The sequence below is a fragment of the Engraulis encrasicolus genome, chromosome 19, assembly GCF_034702125.1.
Source record: "Engraulis encrasicolus isolate BLACKSEA-1 chromosome 19, IST_EnEncr_1.0, whole genome shotgun sequence".
Taxonomy (NCBI): domain Eukaryota; kingdom Metazoa; phylum Chordata; class Actinopteri; order Clupeiformes; family Engraulidae; genus Engraulis; species Engraulis encrasicolus.
In genome coordinates this window covers 40,340,733-40,363,677 of record NC_085875.1, presented here as the reverse complement: position 1 = coordinate 40,363,677, position 22,945 = coordinate 40,340,733, and the positions used below count along the sequence as shown (strand labels likewise).

At 44.9% G+C, this 22,945-nt stretch overlaps 1 protein-coding gene and 5 non-coding genes across 6 annotated transcripts in view; all 6 read right to left on the bottom strand.

Annotated features, from left to right (window-relative positions):
- Positions 1-21,560, bottom strand: part of arid4a (AT-rich interactive domain 4A) — a 40,219-nt gene extending 18,659 nt beyond the window's left edge. The window contains exons 1-17 of the mRNA XM_063184402.1: positions 21,499-21,560; positions 20,399-20,448; positions 19,449-19,559; positions 18,186-18,251; positions 16,808-16,898; positions 16,243-16,322; positions 15,996-16,090; positions 14,583-14,709; positions 13,843-13,922; positions 13,548-13,624; positions 12,785-12,948; positions 9,112-9,184; positions 7,492-7,586; positions 6,516-6,613; positions 4,286-4,523; positions 1,688-2,424; positions 44-214 (exon numbers count right to left, since the gene is read on the bottom strand). Coding sequence (XP_063040472.1) covers positions 44-214; positions 1,688-2,424; positions 4,286-4,523; positions 6,516-6,613; positions 7,492-7,586; positions 9,112-9,184; positions 12,785-12,948; positions 13,548-13,624; positions 13,843-13,922; positions 14,583-14,709; positions 15,996-16,090; positions 16,243-16,322; positions 16,808-16,898; positions 18,186-18,251; positions 19,449-19,559; positions 20,399-20,404 — 2,309 coding nt within the window. The 5' untranslated portion in view covers positions 20,405-20,448; positions 21,499-21,560. The remainder of the gene's footprint in view (positions 1-43; positions 215-1,687; positions 2,425-4,285; positions 4,524-6,515; positions 6,614-7,491; positions 7,587-9,111; positions 9,185-12,784; positions 12,949-13,547; positions 13,625-13,842; positions 13,923-14,582; positions 14,710-15,995; positions 16,091-16,242; positions 16,323-16,807; positions 16,899-18,185; positions 18,252-19,448; positions 19,560-20,398; positions 20,449-21,498) is intronic.
- LOC134435621 (small nucleolar RNA SNORD53/SNORD92) lies at positions 540-621 on the bottom strand. The gene has a single exon (XR_010032032.1). It is a non-coding gene; the product is annotated as a small nucleolar RNA SNORD53/SNORD92 (small nucleolar RNA).
- Positions 3,376-3,457, bottom strand: LOC134435625 (small nucleolar RNA SNORD53/SNORD92). The gene has a single exon (XR_010032036.1). It is a non-coding gene; the product is annotated as a small nucleolar RNA SNORD53/SNORD92 (small nucleolar RNA).
- LOC134435623 (small nucleolar RNA SNORD53/SNORD92) lies at positions 5,828-5,910 on the bottom strand. The gene has a single exon (XR_010032034.1). It is a non-coding gene; the product is annotated as a small nucleolar RNA SNORD53/SNORD92 (small nucleolar RNA).
- On the bottom strand, positions 8,926-9,007 carry LOC134435626 (small nucleolar RNA SNORD53/SNORD92). Its single transcript, XR_010032037.1, has one exon. It is a non-coding gene; the product is annotated as a small nucleolar RNA SNORD53/SNORD92 (small nucleolar RNA).
- On the bottom strand, positions 9,408-9,488 carry LOC134435628 (small nucleolar RNA SNORD53/SNORD92). Its single transcript, XR_010032039.1, has one exon. It is a non-coding gene; the product is annotated as a small nucleolar RNA SNORD53/SNORD92 (small nucleolar RNA).
- Positions 21,561-22,945: the final 1,385 nt, after the last annotated feature.

The following is a 22,945-nucleotide window of genomic DNA, read 5'->3' as shown; positions in this document are numbered from 1 at the left end:
TTAAGAAATTGACAAGAAAGCTGCCTTTGGCTTGTGAACTTACCGAACGTTCCAGCCGTAGTAGTGCACCAGGTACAGCACCTCTCCGTCGTCTGTCTCGGTGTCTGTGTTCTTGATGTTGGCCTCATAGATCTTCTGAGTCTTGCCCCGCCCGTACTTCACCCGCACCTTGGTGCCCGTGACATCATCATCGCCGCCCTCCTCGTTCTCCCCCCTGCAGGCAGAGGAGGGACAATCACACACCCGTCAGCTGTGCTCAAGTGGCTCAGGTTTCCCCATTCACAAAAGGACTCCTCCCTTGGGACGTCCGAATAGAACTTCTGTGCATTCTAGATTCACAGACAATGTATGGTTCCGTGTTGGTAACTAATGCCTTGCAAAGTGCACAGAATCTTTCCATACTACAGAAATGGAAATGTCAAAGACTCCCACACAAATACAACATTTACATTGGTAAATCAAACGTTTGAAGTCAAAACAAAAGATCAAGACACAGGTGAGTGTAATCTAAGTGAAGAGAAGGGGTTGTTCTTCAGGGGTGAATCAGATAGCCAAGAGAATCGTGGCATCACTAAGAATCAGCTGATAAAGCGAAACCATTCTCAGGCATCATCATATTCAGCCTCTGCAGCTTAGCATAACCCCCCTTTTGATTGATTACTCAGAGAAACAGCCCACTTTGATGCCCAATTTGCACCCAATAGTTTAAAAATAAATAAGTTTATAATGAGCCAAATGAATTTGCTGTGCAGTTCAGTCAACACCACAAGCTTGCTTACAGACGCACTTCAAAGCTATACAGATATCAAAGAACCACAGGTTAACCACACTGACAAAACCAGATCTGTGGGCGTAAACATTTTTTTTACAGAATTAAGAACCCAACATTTCAAGACCACATTTTTTATATTATGGATTAGCTTTTATTAGAGATTTTAAGGGCGTAGTATTGCAATAAAACCCCATTTGTTTACTTCCAAACAGTTTGTTTACTCTGCATATGGTATTTACTGACGTGTGAACCAGCTCAGTTGCTAAAGAATGCTTTGAGAGCTGCATGTCTTTTGACATGACAGTGGCCAACTGCAATCACACTGTAGTACAGTCAACTTTATTGGATCTGAGGCAATAACACAAGACAAGTCTATAAGACTGTCGTAACCAACAGGGCTTAATGGTCGAGAGGAAGACAGATCTATCACTTAAGCAGGAAACCACTGACTGCATTAATGAGACAACACTGACTTATGTGAAATGGTGGAGTGCTGCAATCACTTTCACGTCTCCACTGTACTGTCCAAGTCATGCGCTATGCATGTATATTGATGTCATCTACAACCATCATATCCATTTTCAAGGCCAAATACCAGTGGCAGAACAATTAAGGCTAAGTGTATGGAAAGAAGGGTCTTTAATTAGTGTATGGCTTTCAGTTTTCACACAGTGATCGAAGTGAAAGTCTGCATTTTATTTCTATTTCCTGCGAAAGAACACCCCTTTCATTCATCTGATGCTTCACACTCATGTGTGTAGACCTACATTTATTGGCATGAAAAGGCTGTATATATTTTGACCAACTCCAATCAACAATGACTCAAACAATCCAAGAAACTGGGAACCACAAGTGTATTCCAGCCATTTGTAGCAGTGAGACTCTGACCGCATGTAAGTAATAAGGACCACTTACCTCTCGCGAGTTCTGGAGGTGTCTCCATCGTCATCCTCATCGTCGTCCTCCTCTTCCTCCTCCTCCTCCTCTGCGTCCTCATCTTCCGACTCTCTGTCTGACTCCTCGAAGCGTCGGCTGCGTCTCTTGCCGGGGGGCCCTGGCCGGCCATCATCCTCCTCGTCATCCTCCTCCTCCTCCTCCTCCTGATGCTCCCTATGCTCCTCCTCACTGGCCTCCCTCTCCCGCTCCCGTTCACGCTCCCACTCCCTCTCCCGTTCGCGGTCCCTCTCCTCTTTCCTCCGCTGCTGTGGGGTGGTCTCCCGCTCCTCCTTCCGTCGCTGCTGTGGGGTGGTTTCCCTCTCCTCTTTCCTCCTCTGCTGTGGCGTAGTTTCCCTCTCCTCTTTCCTCCTCTGCTGTGGGGTGGTCTCCCTCTCCTCCTTCCTCCGCTGCTGTGGGGTGGTCTCCCTCTCCTCCTTCCTCCTCTGCTGTGGGGTTGTCTCCTTCTCCTCCTTTCTCCGCTGCTGGGGAGGGGTTTCCTTCTCCTCCTTTCTCCGCTGCTGGGGAGGGGTTTCCTTCTCCTCCTTTCTCCGCTGCTGGGGAGGGGTTTCCTTCTCCTCCTTTCTCCGCTGCTGGGGAGGGGTTTCCTTCTCTTCTTTTCTCCGCTGCTGTGGGGTGGTCTCCTTCTCCTCCTTCTGCAGCCGTGGAGGATCCTTCTGCTCCACCTTCACCGGAGTCACCGCACAGCGCCGCCGCCCCTACACACGGAGACAACAAGAGCAGCCATGAGCTGGCTTGAAACCGCACTGCACAGATAAGAACAGGGACATTCTAATATGAAAATGAACTTACAGTAACACTTAAATGGAATAATTCCGACACACACACACACGAGAAAAAAAGTGACAGAGTTCTTGCTCAATTCAGTGGAGAGAAACAAGGATTTCAACACAACCATTTGATGATTTTGACCAATTGCATGACCACTGTTGGAGCCAAAAAATTGTGTAGTATGACAACTTTGAAGGTATGTTACCTCCTCAGGAAAAAGGAAAAGCATGTGCACAAAACATTATTAAGGATGTTAGTCAAGAGGGAACCGAAACTTGCAGGTGTACACAACCAGGCAAGCACAGAACCAGAGGGAGAGGAACAGATCAGCTAAGACGCTGCTCAAGTTTGTAACGTTTTGCCCCAATTGATTTGTCCCAAATTAGAACCCCGTTCTATTTCTGTATTGCCCTTTCCCTTCCAAGTGTGTTAACAGAGAAGCCATCATTAAAAGGCTTCCGCAGAAAATCACAGAGCGCCTTCATGATGAGGCACAGTTTAACAGTTTGGTCGCTCACTGCATGTTCACACATGCTCATCTCAGAAAGAGGGCAAAGATTCAGCTGCAGAGGCACAATAACCATTTTCAGCTTACAAAAACAACAAACACACAAGAAGGGAACTTGTGTGAAGTGCTCTGCATGTACGAACACATTCATTCATTCACTCACTCTCTCACACATAGGTAACCTGTGCTGCTTCACATAATACACATGTGCAGCCATGCAAACAGAAGCAGAGCATAATAGGTGACACTTTGACTTATGTACTACTATGAAAGGTAACAAAACAAAACGAAAACTATTAAAAAGGTAATGGACCTGAGGTGCAAAGTTCAAGAAGAGAAAGGGGAGAACACAATAAAATGGCAGTGGGAACTAATCAGACAGCCAAGAGAAGTGTGGCATCACAAGACATCAGTCAAGAAAGCGAAACCATTCTCAAGCATCATCACGTTGTTGTTCCCGTTTGCCGAAAAGGTAGTTTCAAATCAGAGACAGCACAGTACTCTGAACTAACAGGAACAAAACAAAACACTGTGCTTCATATTTGTAAGCTACGCAACAACAATTACTCAAGTGTCTGAGCTTATCTCTACATCTTGTGGAAGGAAGACGTTGCTTTCCAAAGTGCCCACAATGTGGGTCGGTTAATGGGGCAAATACAAGCTCAAAGTGTCCTGATGTTGCAAAACCCTCAGCACTCTGTATTACTCTAGCTAAGCAAGTTGAGGTACTAGGCGGCCTCTCGCTCATCTGCAGATTCCACAATGGGGCTTGAAGAGGGACGACTCAACGACAACTCGACCACTCCAGACGACCAATATTTGCACAACTCCTCACGCCCGCTGCAGTGTAATCCCTCAAAACAAACACTTGGCTAATAAGCCAAAGCAAAACATTGAATTTAACAAAGACCATCTTAAGTGAACAAGCAGTTTGACGAGAGTAAAAATCTGGAGCTGTGTTACAATCATCAAGAGGGATCTGGGCTCAAAAAGGAGCAAATGCTGCAATATTTTGGACCAACGTGGCTAGAACCAGAAACAAAAATGTCTTAGTCCAATAGAAATCACCCAGTTGCAAACAAACCGTATGCTGTACATTTTCAGCAGGGCTTGATCCCAACATCAGCAGTACCTCCACAAAGAAGCAATCTCTCTTTAGATGTGTGCTTTAAAAAAAAAAAAGACATGGGCAAATAAATGTAAGATTAAATCGACAAAATCGAGTGAAAAGATTCCCATGTGTTAACGCAACGTTTCATGGAAGCATATGGCTCGCTTACCCTCGGCGAGGTTCCTTTGTGGGCCTTTTCGCTCTCGTTCTCAGAGTCGTCATCGTGGGCGGCTGGCTTGTCGGTGATGGCTGGAGGCTCCGAAGGCTCCCTGGTGTCGACCGGCTCCTGCTTGACGGAGCTCTTCTGGGGCTCGCTGGCCGACACAACGGGGCGCGGGTCATTGTGGTGGACGGTGCGGAAGGTGATGCCAGCAGACCGGCAGTACTCCTCAAACCCATACAGGTACCTGGCAACAGAGACATGTGGCAACACAGGTCAGTAAGAGCTCACAGTCTTTCTTTCGTAAAATGGAAACCATTGTCAAAAGTCCACAGACATAATTTCCTAAATACAAATGTTTTGAATGGGGGTCCCCATCACCTTCATTGCAGGTATGAAGATGATGGGGATCCCATGAAACCACTTGAACTGAGTCATAGCAGATGTCGATGTCATTACCAGGAGCCCTGACATGTTACAAGAAATGGATGACTTGACATTTACAAAATACAGTCATGAACCATGAAGAAGTCATGCTGAACGGTCCGGATTTCAGGTTAAGTAAGGCAAAAACATCTTTTCACCTATAACAGGGATTCTTAACCATAGGGCCGCGGACCAAAGTTGGGCCGCGCTCACAACCTCCTGGGCCGCAGACAACTTTCAATTTCACACCAGTGGGCCGCGATGGGCCGTGAGACCGCTAGTTACTAGTGTGTGTCTTTTCAGTCAAACGCAACACTGTCATAACGCAATGCAACACCCCGTTGTTTGTTCTTGTTTGAGGGCGATTCATTACGAACAAGAAGTAACACAGCCGGTGATCGCAAACGCACTTTGCAGTGGGATAGTTATTACTGGTGTTCGGTAAAATGAGAAATTACCAACCGGTTCCGGTTCCCAGCTGATTTGGCGACGTCTTCTCCTAAAATCCTCACGTTTTAGCGGTTAGTGTTTAACGGTCAGGCTACTCAAAATAAAAAGGTATCCCTTATCCTTGTCCAAGTGTCCCCACCATGACAGTGCTTTTACGAATTTTGCTTGATAGCCTACTGGAAAGTTTTCCGTCAGGATGTGGAACTTCTGTTCCCGCGTTGCGTTTCCACTTAGAAAAGCGTCTTGAATTTATAACCAGCATATTGATTACAAAGCGCAAGTCAAGAGCTGTCAAGCAAGCTTTGAGCTGTCAGAAAGGCATTCAAATATGTGAATGACTGTCTTGTTAAACTGTGAGTAGATTTGATGAGGGAGATTAAATTAGATTAACATTAACATTAATTAATATAGGGCTATCCCTTGTGGGAGAAACACCTATATTATATTATCATTATATTGTATTATATGGTGTAATATAATGTTATATGTAATATAATGCAATATCATATAATATATAGCCTTATATAATATAATATAATATAATATAATAATATATACATGGGTACTATGGGCCCCGGGTCACTGTGCACTGGAAAAAATGGGCCTCGACGTCAAAAAGGTTAAGAATCCCTGACCTATAATATAATATTTCAATCAGGGTTAAAAAACAACAGCCGAATCAGATAGCCAAGAGAATCGTGGCATCACAGAAACATCAGTCCAATAAGCGAAACCATTCTCAGGCATCATCATGTTCGTTTGTTTGCGTGTTGTTTTATTATAGTCCTCCTAACCCAGCTGGCTGTTACCACACTGTGCAGACCTCCCCCGCTAAGGCTAAGCTTAGCTTGTCAAGGCACGGCCACGCTTCCTGCAGGCGACCACAGAGTCAGCTGGTCCCGCCTGCCTGGCCTGCCGAGGTTAATGCCAGCCAATCAGCCAGCCAGGCTCAATGCTCTGTGCCATTCACCACACCTCACAGCAACACAGCACAGCACACCACGCCACGCCACTCAACAGAGGCCTTAGCATGGCACAAACCAACAACAACAGCAGTAGCAGCAAAGTCCAAGGCCACCTCCACACTGCACTGCCTTGACTTGGCATGTTTGTTTACTCATTTGTATTTGTACGGTTTTTTAAGGTCTCTAAACCACCCATTGGTGTGCCAACAAAACTGTTGGTAACCTTGGCAACCGTGCTTTACTACATTTTCATTCTACAACGATGTATTGCTTGTAAATTTGCATCAGGTTTTAAACATGAATGGCAAGCATCCAGTAAAAACACTTCTAATAACTTGGGCAGACACCATAAAGATGATAAGACTTTGCATTTTAAAGAGGAACACACACAAACTTACTTTCTGTAGGCAGTCTTGACATTGTAGGAGGCAGCAGAATTGAGGACTGGAATTCCCAGGTCCATGTAGATCTGTTTCCACACAGAGCCGCTTTCAATCTGTACCAAAAAAAACATGCACAAGATTGAGTAAGAACCTCTGGCATTAGTACAACAAAATGAGCTATTTAAGCCAAAGCAAAGACCAAGAACATTTAACAGAGTAAATTCTGTTGTCTGACAATTACTGCTTTTGTAGGTAATCCATTAGACTGGAACATGATGAGGGGGAACGAAACATGAAAAGCTACAGTGTTTGAGGAAAAGTCACGTCTTCACTCAAACGGCATACACTACTGCGATTACACCACAGCAGATATAAGCTTGGCTTTCTTCAAGCCAGATACAAATCAGCAAAAACATTTTACATGTGCTAGATAACCATCAGCCATAACACACTTCTGAACGATTTCCAAACCAGAAAAAAAGGATTTCCTTTTTGCATCAGTCGTCTGTGTTATAAGTACTGTACGTGTGAGCACGCACGGACTCACAGCCTGCCCTGACGGGCAAAACAGTGTGATGAAAAGCTACTCTCTGACGTCAGAGCCTGGCAGCATGGAGTGTGATGCACGTCAACAAGTACAAGAACGAATGGTTGTCACACAGCTAATGAGAGAAACTGAGAACACAGGCGCACACAAAGTGAGTAATCTAAATATGGAGTGCAGAAATTCTACGCCAGCACAAGGCTACGGCTCCGTGTTATCCTTTTGTGGTTATGAGGGGGGTGAGGTGAGGAGAGGGAGGGGGAGCCACACATTAGGGCAACACAATAAGCAGAGAAAAGAGGAGCTGCTAGAGGGGTTCACACAAAAGAATAATACACAAACCCAAAACAGAATGAGCACAAATGAGAAAAAAAAGAGACCTGGAAAAAAAAAGTGGTAACCACACAAAAGACAGAACACACAAGTGAGAAAAGAAAAGGCTCTTACGTTGTCACAGCCACCGTGCTGATGCACCAGCCTGAAGAGACTGAAAAGGTTGAGATCCTTGTAGCCCAGCACGGGAGGCTTGTTTATTGGAGTCCCTGCAGGGAAAGGAGAACAGAGATCAATAATGTCATGGGGCTCTTCGCAATATCCCAGCCAAAATCTCTGCAGACAGTCACCAAGACAGCTGTGTGCAGTGGGCCCAATCAGAGAGGAGTAGAAAACTTTTATGAAGGAAATTGTTTGGCGTTTAGAAATCTAGTGCAGGGCTCCAGAGTGCGACCAATTTGGTCTCATATGCGCCCATTTTTTTCAATGGTGCGCCTAAAAAATATTTTTAGGCGCACCGGTGCGACCAGCCATCAACAAAATCAATTACCAAACAACCGTTTTAATGGACATAAAAGTAATAGTCATTCTACAGTAGTGGCCCATCATCACACAATAAAACGCGGTCATTCCTTCAACTCCGCTGAACCACCGGTAGCTTTCTCCCGACGTTTCAGAATAGAATGTTCGACTTCGCTCAACTATCCGAGTTCACATGTGCCAGCGAGTTTTGTGTTCTCAACCAGGCGAGTTTTGCAACGGACGAGAGAGTTACAATCACGGTAAAAACAGCAAAATGACTTGAGGATATTTTAAACACGAGAGTCACAATCGCGGGGAAAAACTAAATGGCTTGAGCGGATATTAAACATTACCACACAAAAACGCAGACGGGTGCGGATAATTGCCCGTTTCAGCCGCGTGCAGAGCTGGCCAAACAACAGGTGACGCGCTAGTCTGTCGGGACTTCTGTGAGAGTTTTTTTGATAGCGACTAGGGCAGGCTACATACTGCCTATCAGTCGGCAAGGCATCGTTCATGCAGAGAGAGAGAGAGAGAGAGAGAGAGAGAGAGAGAGAGAGAGAGCTGTCGTGTCTGTTCGTAGCGCTTGCTAAGACACCACAATCATTATGCAGAGGGAGAGCGCTCAAAAACGGGGAAATAGACAAAACCCAATTCACCTCAGATTCCACTGTAAACATAGGCTAGGCTATTTGTGTCTAATGATTTTAAAAATCATGACATTTTTAGCAGGGTTTGTTAAAAAAAAATCATACATCCATCAATAATAATAATAATAATAATAATAATAATATAATAATAATAATAATAATAATAATAATATTCTATTATTGTTGCTATTATTATTGCTACTGTTATTAATTTTAATTATTATTTTTTAAAGCTGAGGTGCGTGTGTGTATGGGGTGGTGAAAACAGTTGAGTGCACCTAAATTTTGTGCTGGTGCACCTAAAAAAAATTTTTAGGCGCACCAGTGCAACCAGTGCAAAAAGTTAGTCTGGAGCCCTGTAGTGTATTAAAATGTTGGTTCTCAGAAGTGAGAACAAAGTTTTTTGAATTCAGTGTTTTTAGTCATTTGTAGGGAGTTAATCAGATAGCCAAGAGAATCGTGGCATCACCATATTTCAGCCCATAAAGCGAAACCATTCTCAGACATCATCATACTAGGACTCTCCATGGAAAAGTGTAGTGGAAAAGTCAGTGTATATGTGTAGGAAGTGGCAGGTGTACAGATGTTTTTATTGGTTAATGCAGAGAGAGGATTGACTCACCTCTGTCCTCCATGAACTTGTAGAGCTGTTGTAGGAAGTGGTCTCTCTCTTCTGGGTCAGGCTCGTCGTCAGGCTACAAAACAGACACACACACAAAATCAAGTTACTAAAAAGCAATTCCTCTAAATGTCCAGTGTATGTGAACCCATGTGTGCAGCAGTAAGAGCCTTTGCTGCAGACTCCATGACTTCAATTAGCTTTAGTCAAACGCATGTCAAGAAGAGCACATGGTCTGTTGATCAGACCGAGACAGTCAGCCACAGTGCTTAGGAGCAGTCATTTAGGGGGAAGGAGAGGTAATCAGATAGCCAAGAGAATCGTAGCATCACCAGACATCAGCCCATAAGCGAAACCATTCTCAGGCATCATCATTTTGAGACCCTCCCCCTGGAAGACAACCATTGGACACTTCTACAAAAAGACAAACTGCACAAGTCCATTTACTCTCCAAATGGAATAAAATCAGATTGCGCACACACACACTTCACTAAAGTGGGCAGTGGCTGCTCTCGACAGTCTTGTTTCTCACTGATCATGCATGTCCTGCCCTCAGCGAGGTGGGATTACATGGCGCACAGGACAGCTGGAATTCCTACAGCTCCAACTGCTGCTGCTCCTAATAGACGGGCAAAAAGCATTGAGAGGAGCAGAGAAGAGCAGAGTGGCGCAGCGGGACAAGTAGTTGATAAACACTGGCCTAACAGCCCCTCTTCCAACAACTCTGCCAAGGGGGCAACCAACTTCACCCCCTTCGCTCATGGCACACTGTGCCACTCCCAATTACCAAAAGCAAATAAATGGGCCGACACTGCAGGTGCTAAAGTGCAGAGCCATAGTCTTCACTGCATCAGTGACTGTGGAATAGGCAGGCGATAGATGGTTACAGAGAGCAGAGCAAGCAGCTATAGCGCTAGCTCCAAAATCATATTGCACAGATCCAGCAGGGAGATAGTGGGCATGTGGGATTGGAGGGCAAAGTCAAAGGACAAAAAAGGGCCCCCTTCATACCCATCCATTTAGTCATAATTTTGCAACACAAACACTACAAACATTGAAAATGACAGGAACACAGAAATCTAGTATGACAAGTGCTATAGGAACATTTCTTAATTGCTTCCAAAACGGAGCAACAACAAAAAAATTGCAGACAACAATGTATGGCACAGAGCAAAGCAGGAGTGTTGCCGGGGGTATAGAATGTACACAATGTGCACTCAGCGCAGGAGTGGAGCTACTCAGCATAATCCTACTGCCCGTGCTCCTGTCTACTAAAGCCCCTGTACTCAGGTCACACCCCCACCTCTCCCACTGCACCCCGAGAGGAGACGCATTGGAGCACTAGTACAGTATATACCCAGCTCTATCATCCTGACTTCACTCGATGCTCATCTAGGCAGCTAACGCACTTGGCGCCTGTTTGTCACAAGCCACATATCTGCAAGGGGAGGGGAGGGGGTCAAAACTAAAGCTCTTCCCCCTCCGTGTGTGTATGCAAGAGCGAGTGAGAGAGAGAGCGAGATGGAGGGAAGAGTCTGGACTAGACCAACCCTTGGGCTGTATTTATTGGCCACGCCTCCCCTTGGCAATTGTCCAATCCCTGCAGCCTCCTGCCTCCTCCTCAGTTTAGGAAGTCACCGTCGCCACGGCAACCAAGTCAGAGAAACCCAAACAAATGGCCATTTGTCCGAGTCGGTTGGGGAGCAGGAAGAATGGGGCATTGTTTGGCGCAGAGATTTGAATGGTGGCGAGGGAGTGGGGGGTGGAGTGGAGGGGTGTCCCCCACCACATGCGGTTAGACCAGTCAGGAGACTCAATCAAGGTGCTTTTGGACAGTGAACAAGTGAAATAGAAATGGAGAGAAGAGGGGGGGGGAAAGAGGCGGTCAATCTGTAAAGAGAGAGGGCTTATCATCTATCTCCTGTGGGCCTGGGGCTGTATTTACATTCCGGGCTGGCTGAGGGGGTTTGGTGTAGGCTTGCTTGGGGTCGGGGAGGGGGTCTTCTGAGTGACTGGGCTAGGGATTCCCATGCCTTCACATGGCTTTGCGGCGAGAAGCAGCCAGAGGGTGGGGGTAGGGGGAAAGGGGAGGGGTTGGTGGAGCTGGCGGGTGGATGGCTATGAGTGCTGAGCGTGTGAACTGAAAAAGCTCAGGGGCTGGAGGAGGGCTGCCTCGACAGCTCGCTACCACGTTAGAATGCAGCCCCAGAATGCATCAAAACAAATGAGCAACCACGAAAGGGATTCTAAGGCTTGGAAAACATGCTGCCTGCCAAGTGCCACAGAAAATATATAATATATATTGTGAGGACACTGCTTATAACTTAACGGCACATTCGCCTTAGATGGCTCCCTGCTGGCAAACAACTCTTACTTTATTTAGCAAAAAAGCTGCATTTACATCTCACTGAAACACTCTTGCGGTTCCTTTCCAGCACATGTGCTAATGTATGTATTGGGAGGAAAACAAGACAGACATGAGTCGAGCGCAAACCCTAGCAATCTGGTTTCAAACACACTAGCATAGCAGTGCTTTTTAGTCATGAGCACAAATCTATACGCTGTCTATTGCCTCTCTTACGAGTTGACAAAAGCCGTCCAACATTGACAACCTTAAGGCTTGACCTCAATGCAAGCCCTCAAACTAATAAATGAGGAACACAGCTTCTCAAGTGAAGTGGGCACTATTACTAGCTACTGGTTTTCGTGGCAGTTCAGGAACGCACCCCTATATTGACAAATTTAAGTGAGGAAACAGCACAAGCCCTCAGCAGAGATCAATAAGTCTCATGTGAGAGGCAGACCTGAGTCGTTGAGCTACTAGTGGCTCAATGCATTCCCATTTGGAGTTCACAAAAACAAATTAAGTGGGGAACAAAAGTCCTCCAACTCAAAGATAAACACGACTTCTCAGGTGAGGAGTAGACAGGGACACCTGGTCCTCCCACACGTTACAGAGGAAAAAAATGGCACTGAAGATATTAGCGTGAGTAGCAGATACTGCAGACGTGAGTAGCAGACACTGTGTCCAGTGCACCACCAAGTTACTATTTCTCTACTGCTTTCTTGAAAGATGAAAACATGAGAAGCAAAAGTCACCCAGCACTCTCCATACACTGTTATTGATGGGTAGCTTGTGTTCCTCTGAATTTGATCCAACACGTCTGCTTTTCATGTACGAAGTTGCCTTTTACGTTAACATCTTATGTAGTGCAATAGTCATGTGTGGCCCGCCAGCACGTTAATGAGGAATAGAAGCTGTGTGAACAAGGAACACTTTTCAGGTGTGTCCAATATGGCACCTTCATGCCTGGCATCAGAGCCCGAGTCACCTGGGGAGTATTCCAAGAACCTGACTCAGTAGTAAAGCAGGTAAAGTTCACCTTGAGGTGGTGGTAAATCATCCAATAGAAGGGCCTAAAGTCCTGGTTTTCTTACTCAGATGACACCTGTGGGCTATCTATTGTCAGGTTTAGCACTTCTTGTAGGTTAACCTAGCCAGGAATATCACTCAACCATGTTCTTGGAATAGCCCCCTAGTTAGCATCCAACATCTATAGTTCTAACAAACACATCCAGCCTCCAACACATCAACAAGGAAGTTCTTGTGCCAACAGCTAAATGGTCCAGTGTGTTTGCGTCATGTTTGTGCAGCAGAGCCTCAAGGTCCCCTCACCTGGTCGGCCACAGCCCTCCTCCTCTTCACCTCTTCCTCGCTCTCCTTGTCACCGTCCTCGTCATCTTCATCACTGCTGGACGACTCCAGGATCTCGCTCATGTCCATCTTCCAGCTCTCTGGCACCACCTTCGTCTTCAGGAAGTGGATGGCGCCATCGAACCCTGCGCATGGAAATGTGGGTCAGTGTAAATTTCTCCACCCAAAAGGTTGTCAGCTTTACCAAGTCTAGCTCAAACTGTGGTATGGGCACACTTCCCTAAGTACAGGCATTGACTCAATGATTTTGCACATATTTTGAATGTGTAGAAAACATTAAGTTTTTGCATGACATGATTGACAGCAAAGAATGTAAGCATTTGTTACTTTTTGTTGCAAAACTTTAAAAAACACATTTGCCAGATACATAATACAGAATTGCCTGAGCAATAAGATCTAAACACAACACAAAAACCGACTCTTTTTGGAGCATATTTCACAATGCTCCTGCTGACTTCAGAGCTGAACTGTGCACATATTACAGCACTTGAAATGTTTTGTGGGGCGCAAGAAATGCTGATGGAGAGAATGATTTCTGCATCTGATGAGTAAGGACAGAATGACACGGTTACAGCAGATCAGCATCTCTCAGGCACAAATCTTGGCATTCCCCATCTTGCTGTTGGGCACAATTAAAGCTTTTTCTGGCATCATCCATCTTCCAATGCTTCTGAAGTAATTAGTATGTCTCAAATCTTTGAGAACCTGGCCAACGATGGCTTACCTTTCTTTGATGAGTACTCGGATTTGGATATACTGTCAATGTTTAGCTGATGGATGTCCTTCCTCGCCACGGTGTGGCTATGAAAACAAGCAAGAGAGGTAGGGGAAGAAACAGAAGGCGTTAAGATGGATCCCAGTCAAAACGCACCGCTTTTGGGCACAGACATGACACATTTTGCACCCCACTTGACTTTCACGACATGTAAAAAGAAGCATATTGTCGTTTAAAAGCAAGGCTGGATATATCAGATCGACAGAAGATGAAGTCATTGAAAAAGTGATAAAAAGCTACTTACAACTTGGAATCGGCGAAGGACCTCACTAAACATTGGTCCTTTTTGACTGTGAGGTCATCGTTGCAGCTAGGCGATATGACCTTGGGGAGCAGACAGAAGAAAAGCATACTTAATAGCAGCACTCCTCCACACAACCTTTCATCAGCCTACTGTGCTCAACAAATCAAAAATAGCACATCTCTATAGACTGTGGTTCACCCAACACAGCTAATGTACAGGCGTCGTGTCATCTGCACAAGGCAACGCTGCATGCTCGCCATGGCTTCATTTAAGTCTCAAGTAAATGGACATTTGGACAAAGACAACAAAACTAGAAAAACAGGTTTTCTTTGCAAACATAGAAAGTCCATGTAAATGCAACACTACTAAGTAAGAATTCACTTTTAGTATGCAAAGCAGTAAAGGAAGCAGAGTTCTGGATCTGCAAATTAATCAGCCTATAATTAAAGGACGTTCAAAAAAATTACATCAACTAGAAAAACAGGTTCCCAAAACAAACGTAGGTGATATCCTGGCTAAAGCAATGCCAAGTACAGCAAAACTAGATGTGTGCAAAACAATCAACACACAGGGACAAGATGGACAAGGAAAGCCAGAGCATAAGAAAAATGAGCATATGGACAAGTAGGAGCAGAAGAAGAAAAGAAAGAAAGACAAGACGACAGAGGAGGCATTAGGAGACAAGGAGGAACAAGAGGGGCTTGAAGAAAAAGAATAATAAAGAAGTGTCCTGCACGCACCAGGGCCATGTATGAGGTTGAGCCGCTGCCCTGCACATATGCCACCTTCCCCAGCAGCTCGTCAGTCAGCCGCCGCCGGTCATCCTCCTCATCTTCGCTCGACGAAGACTCTTTGTCCTCGTCCGCACTGAACACAGCAAAAGAAGAGAGCAAAATGGTCAGCAGACAGGCCAAGGTGGATGTGAAATGGGTTTTACTGACGTAGATCTGAAGTGAGGAGCACTTAAAATGCATTAAAAAATCTTGCAGAAAGATTCCCTCTTGTACCAGCTTGGTCATTTGGTTAGTTTGTCTGAAGCCTGTAAACAACTTGTGTGTAGGAATACATGTCTTCTGCACGTACAGCAAAATTAGGTATGGCACAGGTACACGAGGTCAGTGGTTCCCAACCTTTTTCTTCAGGGACCCATGTTTTTACTATCGTAAGCTTTGATGACCCAACCGCGCGATTGCCCGCACAAGAGGGAGTCACAAGATGCCCCCTGTTTCCTGCAAAAACTCATTTTAGTTAGGCCTATTTTATTCCTCAAATCGTCTTTGGTCAAATATAGAATAAATGTTTAATTTAGCCCTTAAATTTTGTTGCATCAATGCATATATTAGTTAAATGCTTTGTCATTTATTCAACATGGGCTATATATATTTAAAATTAAATCCCTTAAAATCAAGGGGACTCCGCGACCCTCTGTGGATCTTTGGCGACCCATAAATTGGGTCCCAGGCCCATAGGTTGGGAACCACTGCACTAGTTTGTTACAGCACAATAAACTGGTGCATGAGAACGAACAGTCAGTGGACTGGACAGGTCACAGGTGTATATGTAGACCATGTATAGATTTTGATATTGAAATATGGTCTGCACTTAAAAAAAAAAAAAATCATTTTTGAAAACATCTTAGAATAAAACGCAGCATTAATATGACGCTTGTTTCTCTTGAGGTTGTAAACATGTTATTGCAGATATGCATATACTGTACATTTGTCTTCTGCAGAGGACAAGCAATACTGTTATAATCGCAAAACATAAACAGTTTCCAAACCAATCAAATACTAGCACCACCATGGGCATGAATTTCCTTTGAGTAAAGCTATGACACGTGCCTTGAAGGGAATAAGAAAGTGCTTGCACGATGTCCTTTCAAAATAATGTATACGCTTCTGACCACTGATCCATTTGCATTAACACGCAAAAGCAGACTCGTGCTACAAAAGCGTCAAAATAATGTGTGCCAAGAACAAAGCCAACTTCCAACGACAACACTGACACCTCTCTGAAACTGTCAGAGCAAATAATCCCCTTGAGGCATATGAAACAGCGACGACAACTTTGCATTTGCTGACAGCCAGCAAAGAGAAACTTGCAGCAGTTTCTTAAAAGCGTTCAAAAAGGATGCAGAGGGAGTGGGCACTCACACAGCCTGGGAGGTCCTTCGGCCTCGGTTCGTCTTCTTGCCGATGACAGGCGTGCCAAAGTGCTCCGGATTGGTGAGGGGCAGTTGGTCCAAAGTCTGCACGGGACGGGAGGAGCACAGGCGAGGTTAATTAATGTCAGATGTGTAAAAACCATGACAACAGGAATACAAGCAGAGTGTGCACATGCATGCACACACACACACAGATACACACGTGATGACGGGTAAAAGGTGGGTGGAGTACAGACCTCGCTTTCAGCAAAATGTCTCTCGCCTTTCAGGCACAGTGACGTCCTCCTCAATGTCTTCTCATCTCCGTCATCAAACACTAAAAGGTTTACAGAAAACAAAAGGACATATTAGAAATACAAGTGCAGAAGTATGACAATCTTGTAAAAACACACAACACAGTGACCACAACTTTGGCAAAAGGGGAGCAGGAAAAAAAAATAAAGTTCCATCCATGCTGCCCTTCAACCAAAGAATTCCTTCCCTGAGATGCGCATGTCATTTTGCAATCATGGCTTATAGACCACAAGTAGTGCTCGGTCGGCGCCAGCAGTTTCTGCTCAATTATTTAACGCTGCTGGTTTGTAGTTGTTATCCGACTGTGCAGAAGCGCTCTCCGCTGCCCTTTTTTGTGTCTCGGAACCTTCTTGTTCTTGTTAGCCAGTGACGCCACTGGACTGTGAGCAAGCGGCATGTGCGTACGTACTTCCATCAGGGGGGTCAAGCTGCTGCGACAGCCACAGACAGAGGGAGACAGAGACAGAGACAGAGACAGAGACAGAGACAGAGAGAGAGCGCACTTACCCACGGTGTACCAGCTGGCATCTGTGAGTTTGCTGATGGTTGCCTCGCTCAGGACTCCCTCTGGACTCTTCACCTCGACTGTGGAGCCCACCTGGAGGGAGTAGGGAGAGGAGGAGGAAGGAGAAGAAAGGGTGGAGGAGGAGACCGACATGTTCCGTCACAATACTGGATGGCACAGAAAGGCCACCGCAGAAGGCATTGATAATGCGACTTTCATGTCTTGCATGTAAAGTATGCGGGTGTGTGTGCTACACATGTGAATGCTACGAATTGTTCATGCATGGTCTACTACTCTGCACTCATGAGCATAAAAGCATAACACATTAAGCATGTTGGGCACATTAACACCCACAAAAGACTGCTCTATGCATGGCCTAACTGCCTGACATAATGTTTCAATACTGAAGGACGACCGTAAATCTTATGCATACACATTTATTAATGCATCAAGGTTATATATATGCATAAAAGTTATATGTTGTAAAGCACTGTGCAAAACAGTCTGCTCACAATTCCCAGACAAAGATGAACAGTACTGCATGATTTGATATGTGACCACAAGTAACACAGTTTGATATTCAGGACAATGCCAAAAATCAAGCAGAGTGTGCACCTGCTTCAGGTAATAGCAGGTTTGGAAATCCTACCTTAACTACAAAATCCATTTTCAAGAGGGTACTTTACTCTTATCGGAATAGGTCTCTATCAAAGTCTCTCCAGGGACCTGTGCCTGAAATCGTATAACCCTGAAACGACTAACTACTGCTGAAGAACAAGTAGACTGCTGTGCTGAATTGGTGGTAACTTTTTCCACACACAAACATAAAACCTTCAGTAGCTGCAGCAAGTCAGCTCTAATCAGAAGCAACCAACTTAACAAGTACGCTACTGAAATAAATAACTTTTTTTAAATGGCTCTGTAACCTGCAATTACACACAGCATGCTCCCTCATCTGTGGCCCAACAGGAAGCCAATCTAAAATATTCCAAAATGGAGGTCCCACTCACCAACATACTCTTATAAGCAACGGCACCATTGCCACTGGCGTTTCTCACCCTGTCCAGCTTATGATGACAGAGGGAGGTGCTCATCATGGCCAAAAACGCAAGAGACGACAGGAACTCTTTCAAGCAGGACACACACACACCTAGTGCATCTTCCAAGGCCCCCTGAGGGGAACAAACTGCATAAATGAAGCCAATTGGCCATACACACAGCTTCATGCATCCGACTACCAACAACCCTGACGAGCAGTGGCTTTCAAGCATCCTTCACTAGCTGTACCTGGGATTTTTTTGTATAAACAACAAAAAAACATTCAGGAGATGTGAAAAGCAGCCTGGACGTTCTGGAGAAAGATTGACTTGAAAAACTCACCCTGAGGGGCCCTTTCACCTGGTCATCCTGGACAACCTGGGAGGTACTGTCTCCTTTAAGCACCACCTGAGAGAGAGAGAGGGGGGGGGGTGTTGAACAATAGAGAGAGCATACAGAGGTTCATTCAAGGTGAAGTAATCTGGTTGTGTAACACAAACACACACGCACGCCGTGGTCTGCGACCCAGAGGCTTCTGGGTAAGCGTCTTGCTCACACCGAGCAGCACGTGGTTGGCCGACAGCATCGCCTGGCTGGACGTGTGAAAGATTTAACAGCTACAGTCTGAGGACCACCACTGCACAAGTAGGGGTGAGGGAGAATGGAGCGTCTTGGTACCCCAGGCCAGGTACCCCATTATGCACGACACAACAGGGAACCCAACGTAAGGAAGGGAAAGGACAATTGCATGTGTTGGAATGGGTACATTTTTTGTAAACAATGACAGTACAAACACTAATGGAGAAAGGTTCTCTTCCAAAAGGCTACCTAAAGTTACTACATACATAAGGTACGGCAGTATGCATAACAGCTAACTACCGTAACTAGCGGACAGTTTGAGATCCTACAGATTTTGTAAACAACAGTGATAAAACCCAATCCACGACTTTAAACGCCTATTTTCTAGAGTCTGAGGACAAAGTCCTGGTAGCAGGGGTCATGCAATTCGAGCTGCCCGATGTAATTGACGTCAGCATCGGCAGCAACAGCAGAGAACACTTTTCTTACTGTCGGTGGAAGTTGTGCGTCAAATTGCCAGGCGGACATCATACAAGACACAATTGACAGCAGACATGCTTTGGAGCAGTGTCAAAGAGCAGAGGAGCTGTGGCTTGGAGCCAAAACAAGGATGACTCCTCTGCGGAGCAAGCTGGCGCATGAGTCACCACAGACATGTTAGTCAAGCCCTGTCTGATATCTTCACATGCAGCCACTTATGAATGACTAAATACTACTGTTTAGGAGGCTGATGCTTTCCCCAAACTTTCCTCAGAGGCTTGAGACAGGGAATGTTTGCACCTCTGAATACAGTTGGTGCTGATTGGGTTAAAATACAGGTTGCCACGATGCCTCAGTGTTTCGTTTGGATTCTGAGAACTGTTTACATGCTAGTCAAGAGCAGTTCTTTGACATGAGGATGTATTTCTGCACAAACTAAACGCTGAGAATATGGTGATATAGCCCTAGCAGTAGCCCTAGTAGACCGTACACAAAAGCAACAACAGCTACCTACTGTACTTCTGATGTTGGTGGAGGCACTCTTACCTTAACTTTGACCATCCGTTTGACAGTCTTAATTTTTGCCTCACAAAAGGCACCGCGGTACTTTGCACTAACATCAGTTCCCACAGTCAGATAGGCAGGCTCATCTGCTGCCTGAAGGAGAAAGAGGCAAGAGAAACACAGATTATCTATTGTCAGCTTTGACCACTCTGGACAAAGCTAGCATCAAGACATGGACACGGATATGTGGTTGAGTGACTCTTACAAGGGACACAAGGTGCATCATAGAAAGTTGGGAAATATTCGGGGTCTTTTCCACTGCCTGGTCTAGTTTGTAACTGACTGTCAGATGAAGATGCTTGTTTAGGCATGTTTTGTAAGGTGCGATGCGGTGTACATACAGCTCAATCATCCCACAGATGCCTCAATAACAAAGAGCCTACTATAGTAAAACTGCTGCTGCATTATGCTTGTGATATGATGACAATGTTGTCTCAAAAGACAGATGTAGCTGGCCTATTTACGCTTCTTCACTAGACACTCCTGTTCTGCAAACTGTCAAGTGGTAGGCAGACAGACTTCAGGCCAATAATAAGCCTATGAGATAAATAGATGCCAGGTTAATTTTTAATGAACAGCCTCGCTTGACCAGACTTGCACATACAAGCAGGACAAAAAATGCATGCATGTTTCAAAAGGTAGGTCAGCAACAGCAGTTGCTTCGTGTTTTTCGTTTATCATAATGCAATTTGGAAGGTCTCACGACAACATTTCCACTTCTCCTTCCAACTTCACTGGGACAGACAGATGTACTCTTGACATGATTGAACAAATACTAGCTTACATCACCTATGTTAACCGTCGTAAAAGATAGCAAACAGTAGCACGTGTGTTGTTGATAAATAGGTGCCCCACCAGCAGCTCATCTGACTTCAGCCAGAGAGGCGTCGCCGACACTGGTATTTTTCAACTAAGAGGTTTCAGGGACTTACCTTCATTGTAATGGCTATTTGAGGGAGTCCAGCTCGATGGATGTTGATAGCTGAAAAACAAAAAGACAAAACAGATGTTGTGGTTGAGCCCAAACAAACGGATATCTACCCATTTCTAGAATAAAGCCGCGTTTTCAAGGATAATGTGCTAACAAGCTAGCAAAAAGGCTAGCTACTTCTAACGCATTCTTTTCAAGCTCGATGCAGCCCCCCTCCCTTCACTCTGGCAAAAATGTGAAGCAAGCTCACACCAAGGTAGCTGTCTTTTCAAAACATCTGACGAAAAGCACTCTTGCCTTTGTTTGCGAACAAAATGTCCAAGACAACAGAAAACTGCTGTATGAGGTATAATCCGGAGGCTGTGTAGGGACAAACATAATAGTGCGTGTTCCTTCCCGCTTTACTCCCAATCTGACTATGTCACGTCGCCATCATAGCTCACGGTGCTGCACCATGTCAGGAGCTTGCACTACTATCTTCTACCAAAGTACAGTGAGGTTACTTGAGAAGGACTGCCACACATTTTCATGATACAACGTGTCGCCAGGAGCTGCCAACAATGACGGTTAACACAGACACTTCTATTAAGGAATCGCCTAGGGCGATTAACTCTATAACTCAGGGGCTAAATATAGCTAGCCTGCTAACTAACCTTGCTAAACTGTTCCTCGTTATGGCGATTTAAACCGCCTGCTAGCAGGAAAGCTAGCTTGCTAGGCAGACACTCAGCAGAACAACTAGGTCCGGAAGAATTTACAACACTGCCTATCCAAACAAGGTCAGACTGATACGTTAAGCTATTACCAACGAGGGAAAGGATGTAAAACATCCATTATTCATTTCACGAAACAATCCTTTCAATTCCACAAAGGGCGCATAACGTTAGCTATCTAGCTACATGTCTTCACTGCGAAAACAAGCCGACTGGCCACTGCCATTCAATTCCTCGTCAGCTAGGTAAGTACTCTCGCTAAAAACTATTAGAAATAACCTGAAACATCGTCGGATAATAACCGCCAGTGTTAGTTACGTATGTTAATAGATTACTTTTAGGGAAACTTTGAAGTATCTGTCAAAGAAATGTGTACAACTTCACTTACATGCTCCGATGTGACTGCTTACCACTTGCCAGGGTTGCAAAGCAATAAACGAAATAACAAGCTGTTGAGCCAAGGTTGTGTTTCTCGAAACCCTATTGGCTGGATCAACGGCAGTAGCTGCACTTAGTGGATTATGATTGGTTCGCATGGGCTTCGAATTCTATAGGACATACTTTATTTCCAAGCATGGTTGGTGGATATGAAAGCGGCGCTACAAATCTGTTTTTTTCATTGGTTATGTTGTGTTTGGCTTTCATACAATTAGGAGCATTCAGTATAGAAATACGATTGGTTGTGCCTTTTAGCCCAAAGGCTATCCTTACTAATCATTGGTTAGAGCTGCTGTAATACTTCCCACATAATTTGCCCATTGGCTCAGTTGTTTTATAGAAACAGAACAGAATTCATATCAGAAGGGAAAAAATAGCCCCCTTTTCATGTTGCGCATGTCTAGTCGTAGTCGCCATACGCCATTTTGTTCTAATTGCATTTATTTTCCATTTCGAACGCGGGCTCGACGACAACAGCACTACGATCAGTAAGTTGGTGCCCGTAGACATGCCATGTATCATTTACAGCTGTAGCGATACAATCGTCAAATATAACCACACATCATGTGCGTTTGTATTTGACGTGAGCGGTGTATTAGAATGTCGACTCGCTATGTAGAAAAGGTCAGATGAAGGCTATAAGTGGAGCAATGGCGTCCTTTTTATTTTTTCGGACGTCAGAAACCCTTCTCTCAGAAATGGCTTTGTGATTACGTAACCGGAAGACAAGAAAGAGGGAAGTAAACGACAGTGGTGTGTGCCGTGCTGAGAGGGCACGTTGAGGTTGTTGTGGATTAATATTTAGGATACCTGTTTTTAATCAAATATATTGGTTTTATTTCCAAGTATAACGATACTTCAACGTTATGGTGTAGTTGGTTCAATTACTATTCAATTTGTAATTGGGATGATGGAAGTTAAACATTTCCCCACATCCACATTTCCGTGGTGTGAACTGAAGTTATACATTATTATCTTTCAGACATGGGAGCGTGCTTATGTCCATTCCATCTCTGACAGGGTTCCTTTTAATGTCCATGAACTCCTGCTTGGTTTTGGTTGCTTGAAATAAGGTGATCCTTGTGTTTTTATGCAGTTGTCACTTTGTCAAACTGCATTGTCGGTTTCATGTTTCGGCTGCATTTTTACCACATGGCCTTGTAGGTGGTTGTTGCTGAGCATAATGGGAGCCTCCTGACTCCAACCCCCACTGTGAACCATACAGGCCTACTCACATGCTCCAGCAGCAGCTGATCACCATTTGTTCATTTCAGTTCACCGACATCATGTCACGTTTTAAGGATTGGACACTGTACAGTTTCTATTGAGGGTATGTAGGCCTATCGACTTGCTTGAGACATTTTACAATCAGTCAGTGCTTTCCTTGTGTAATTTGC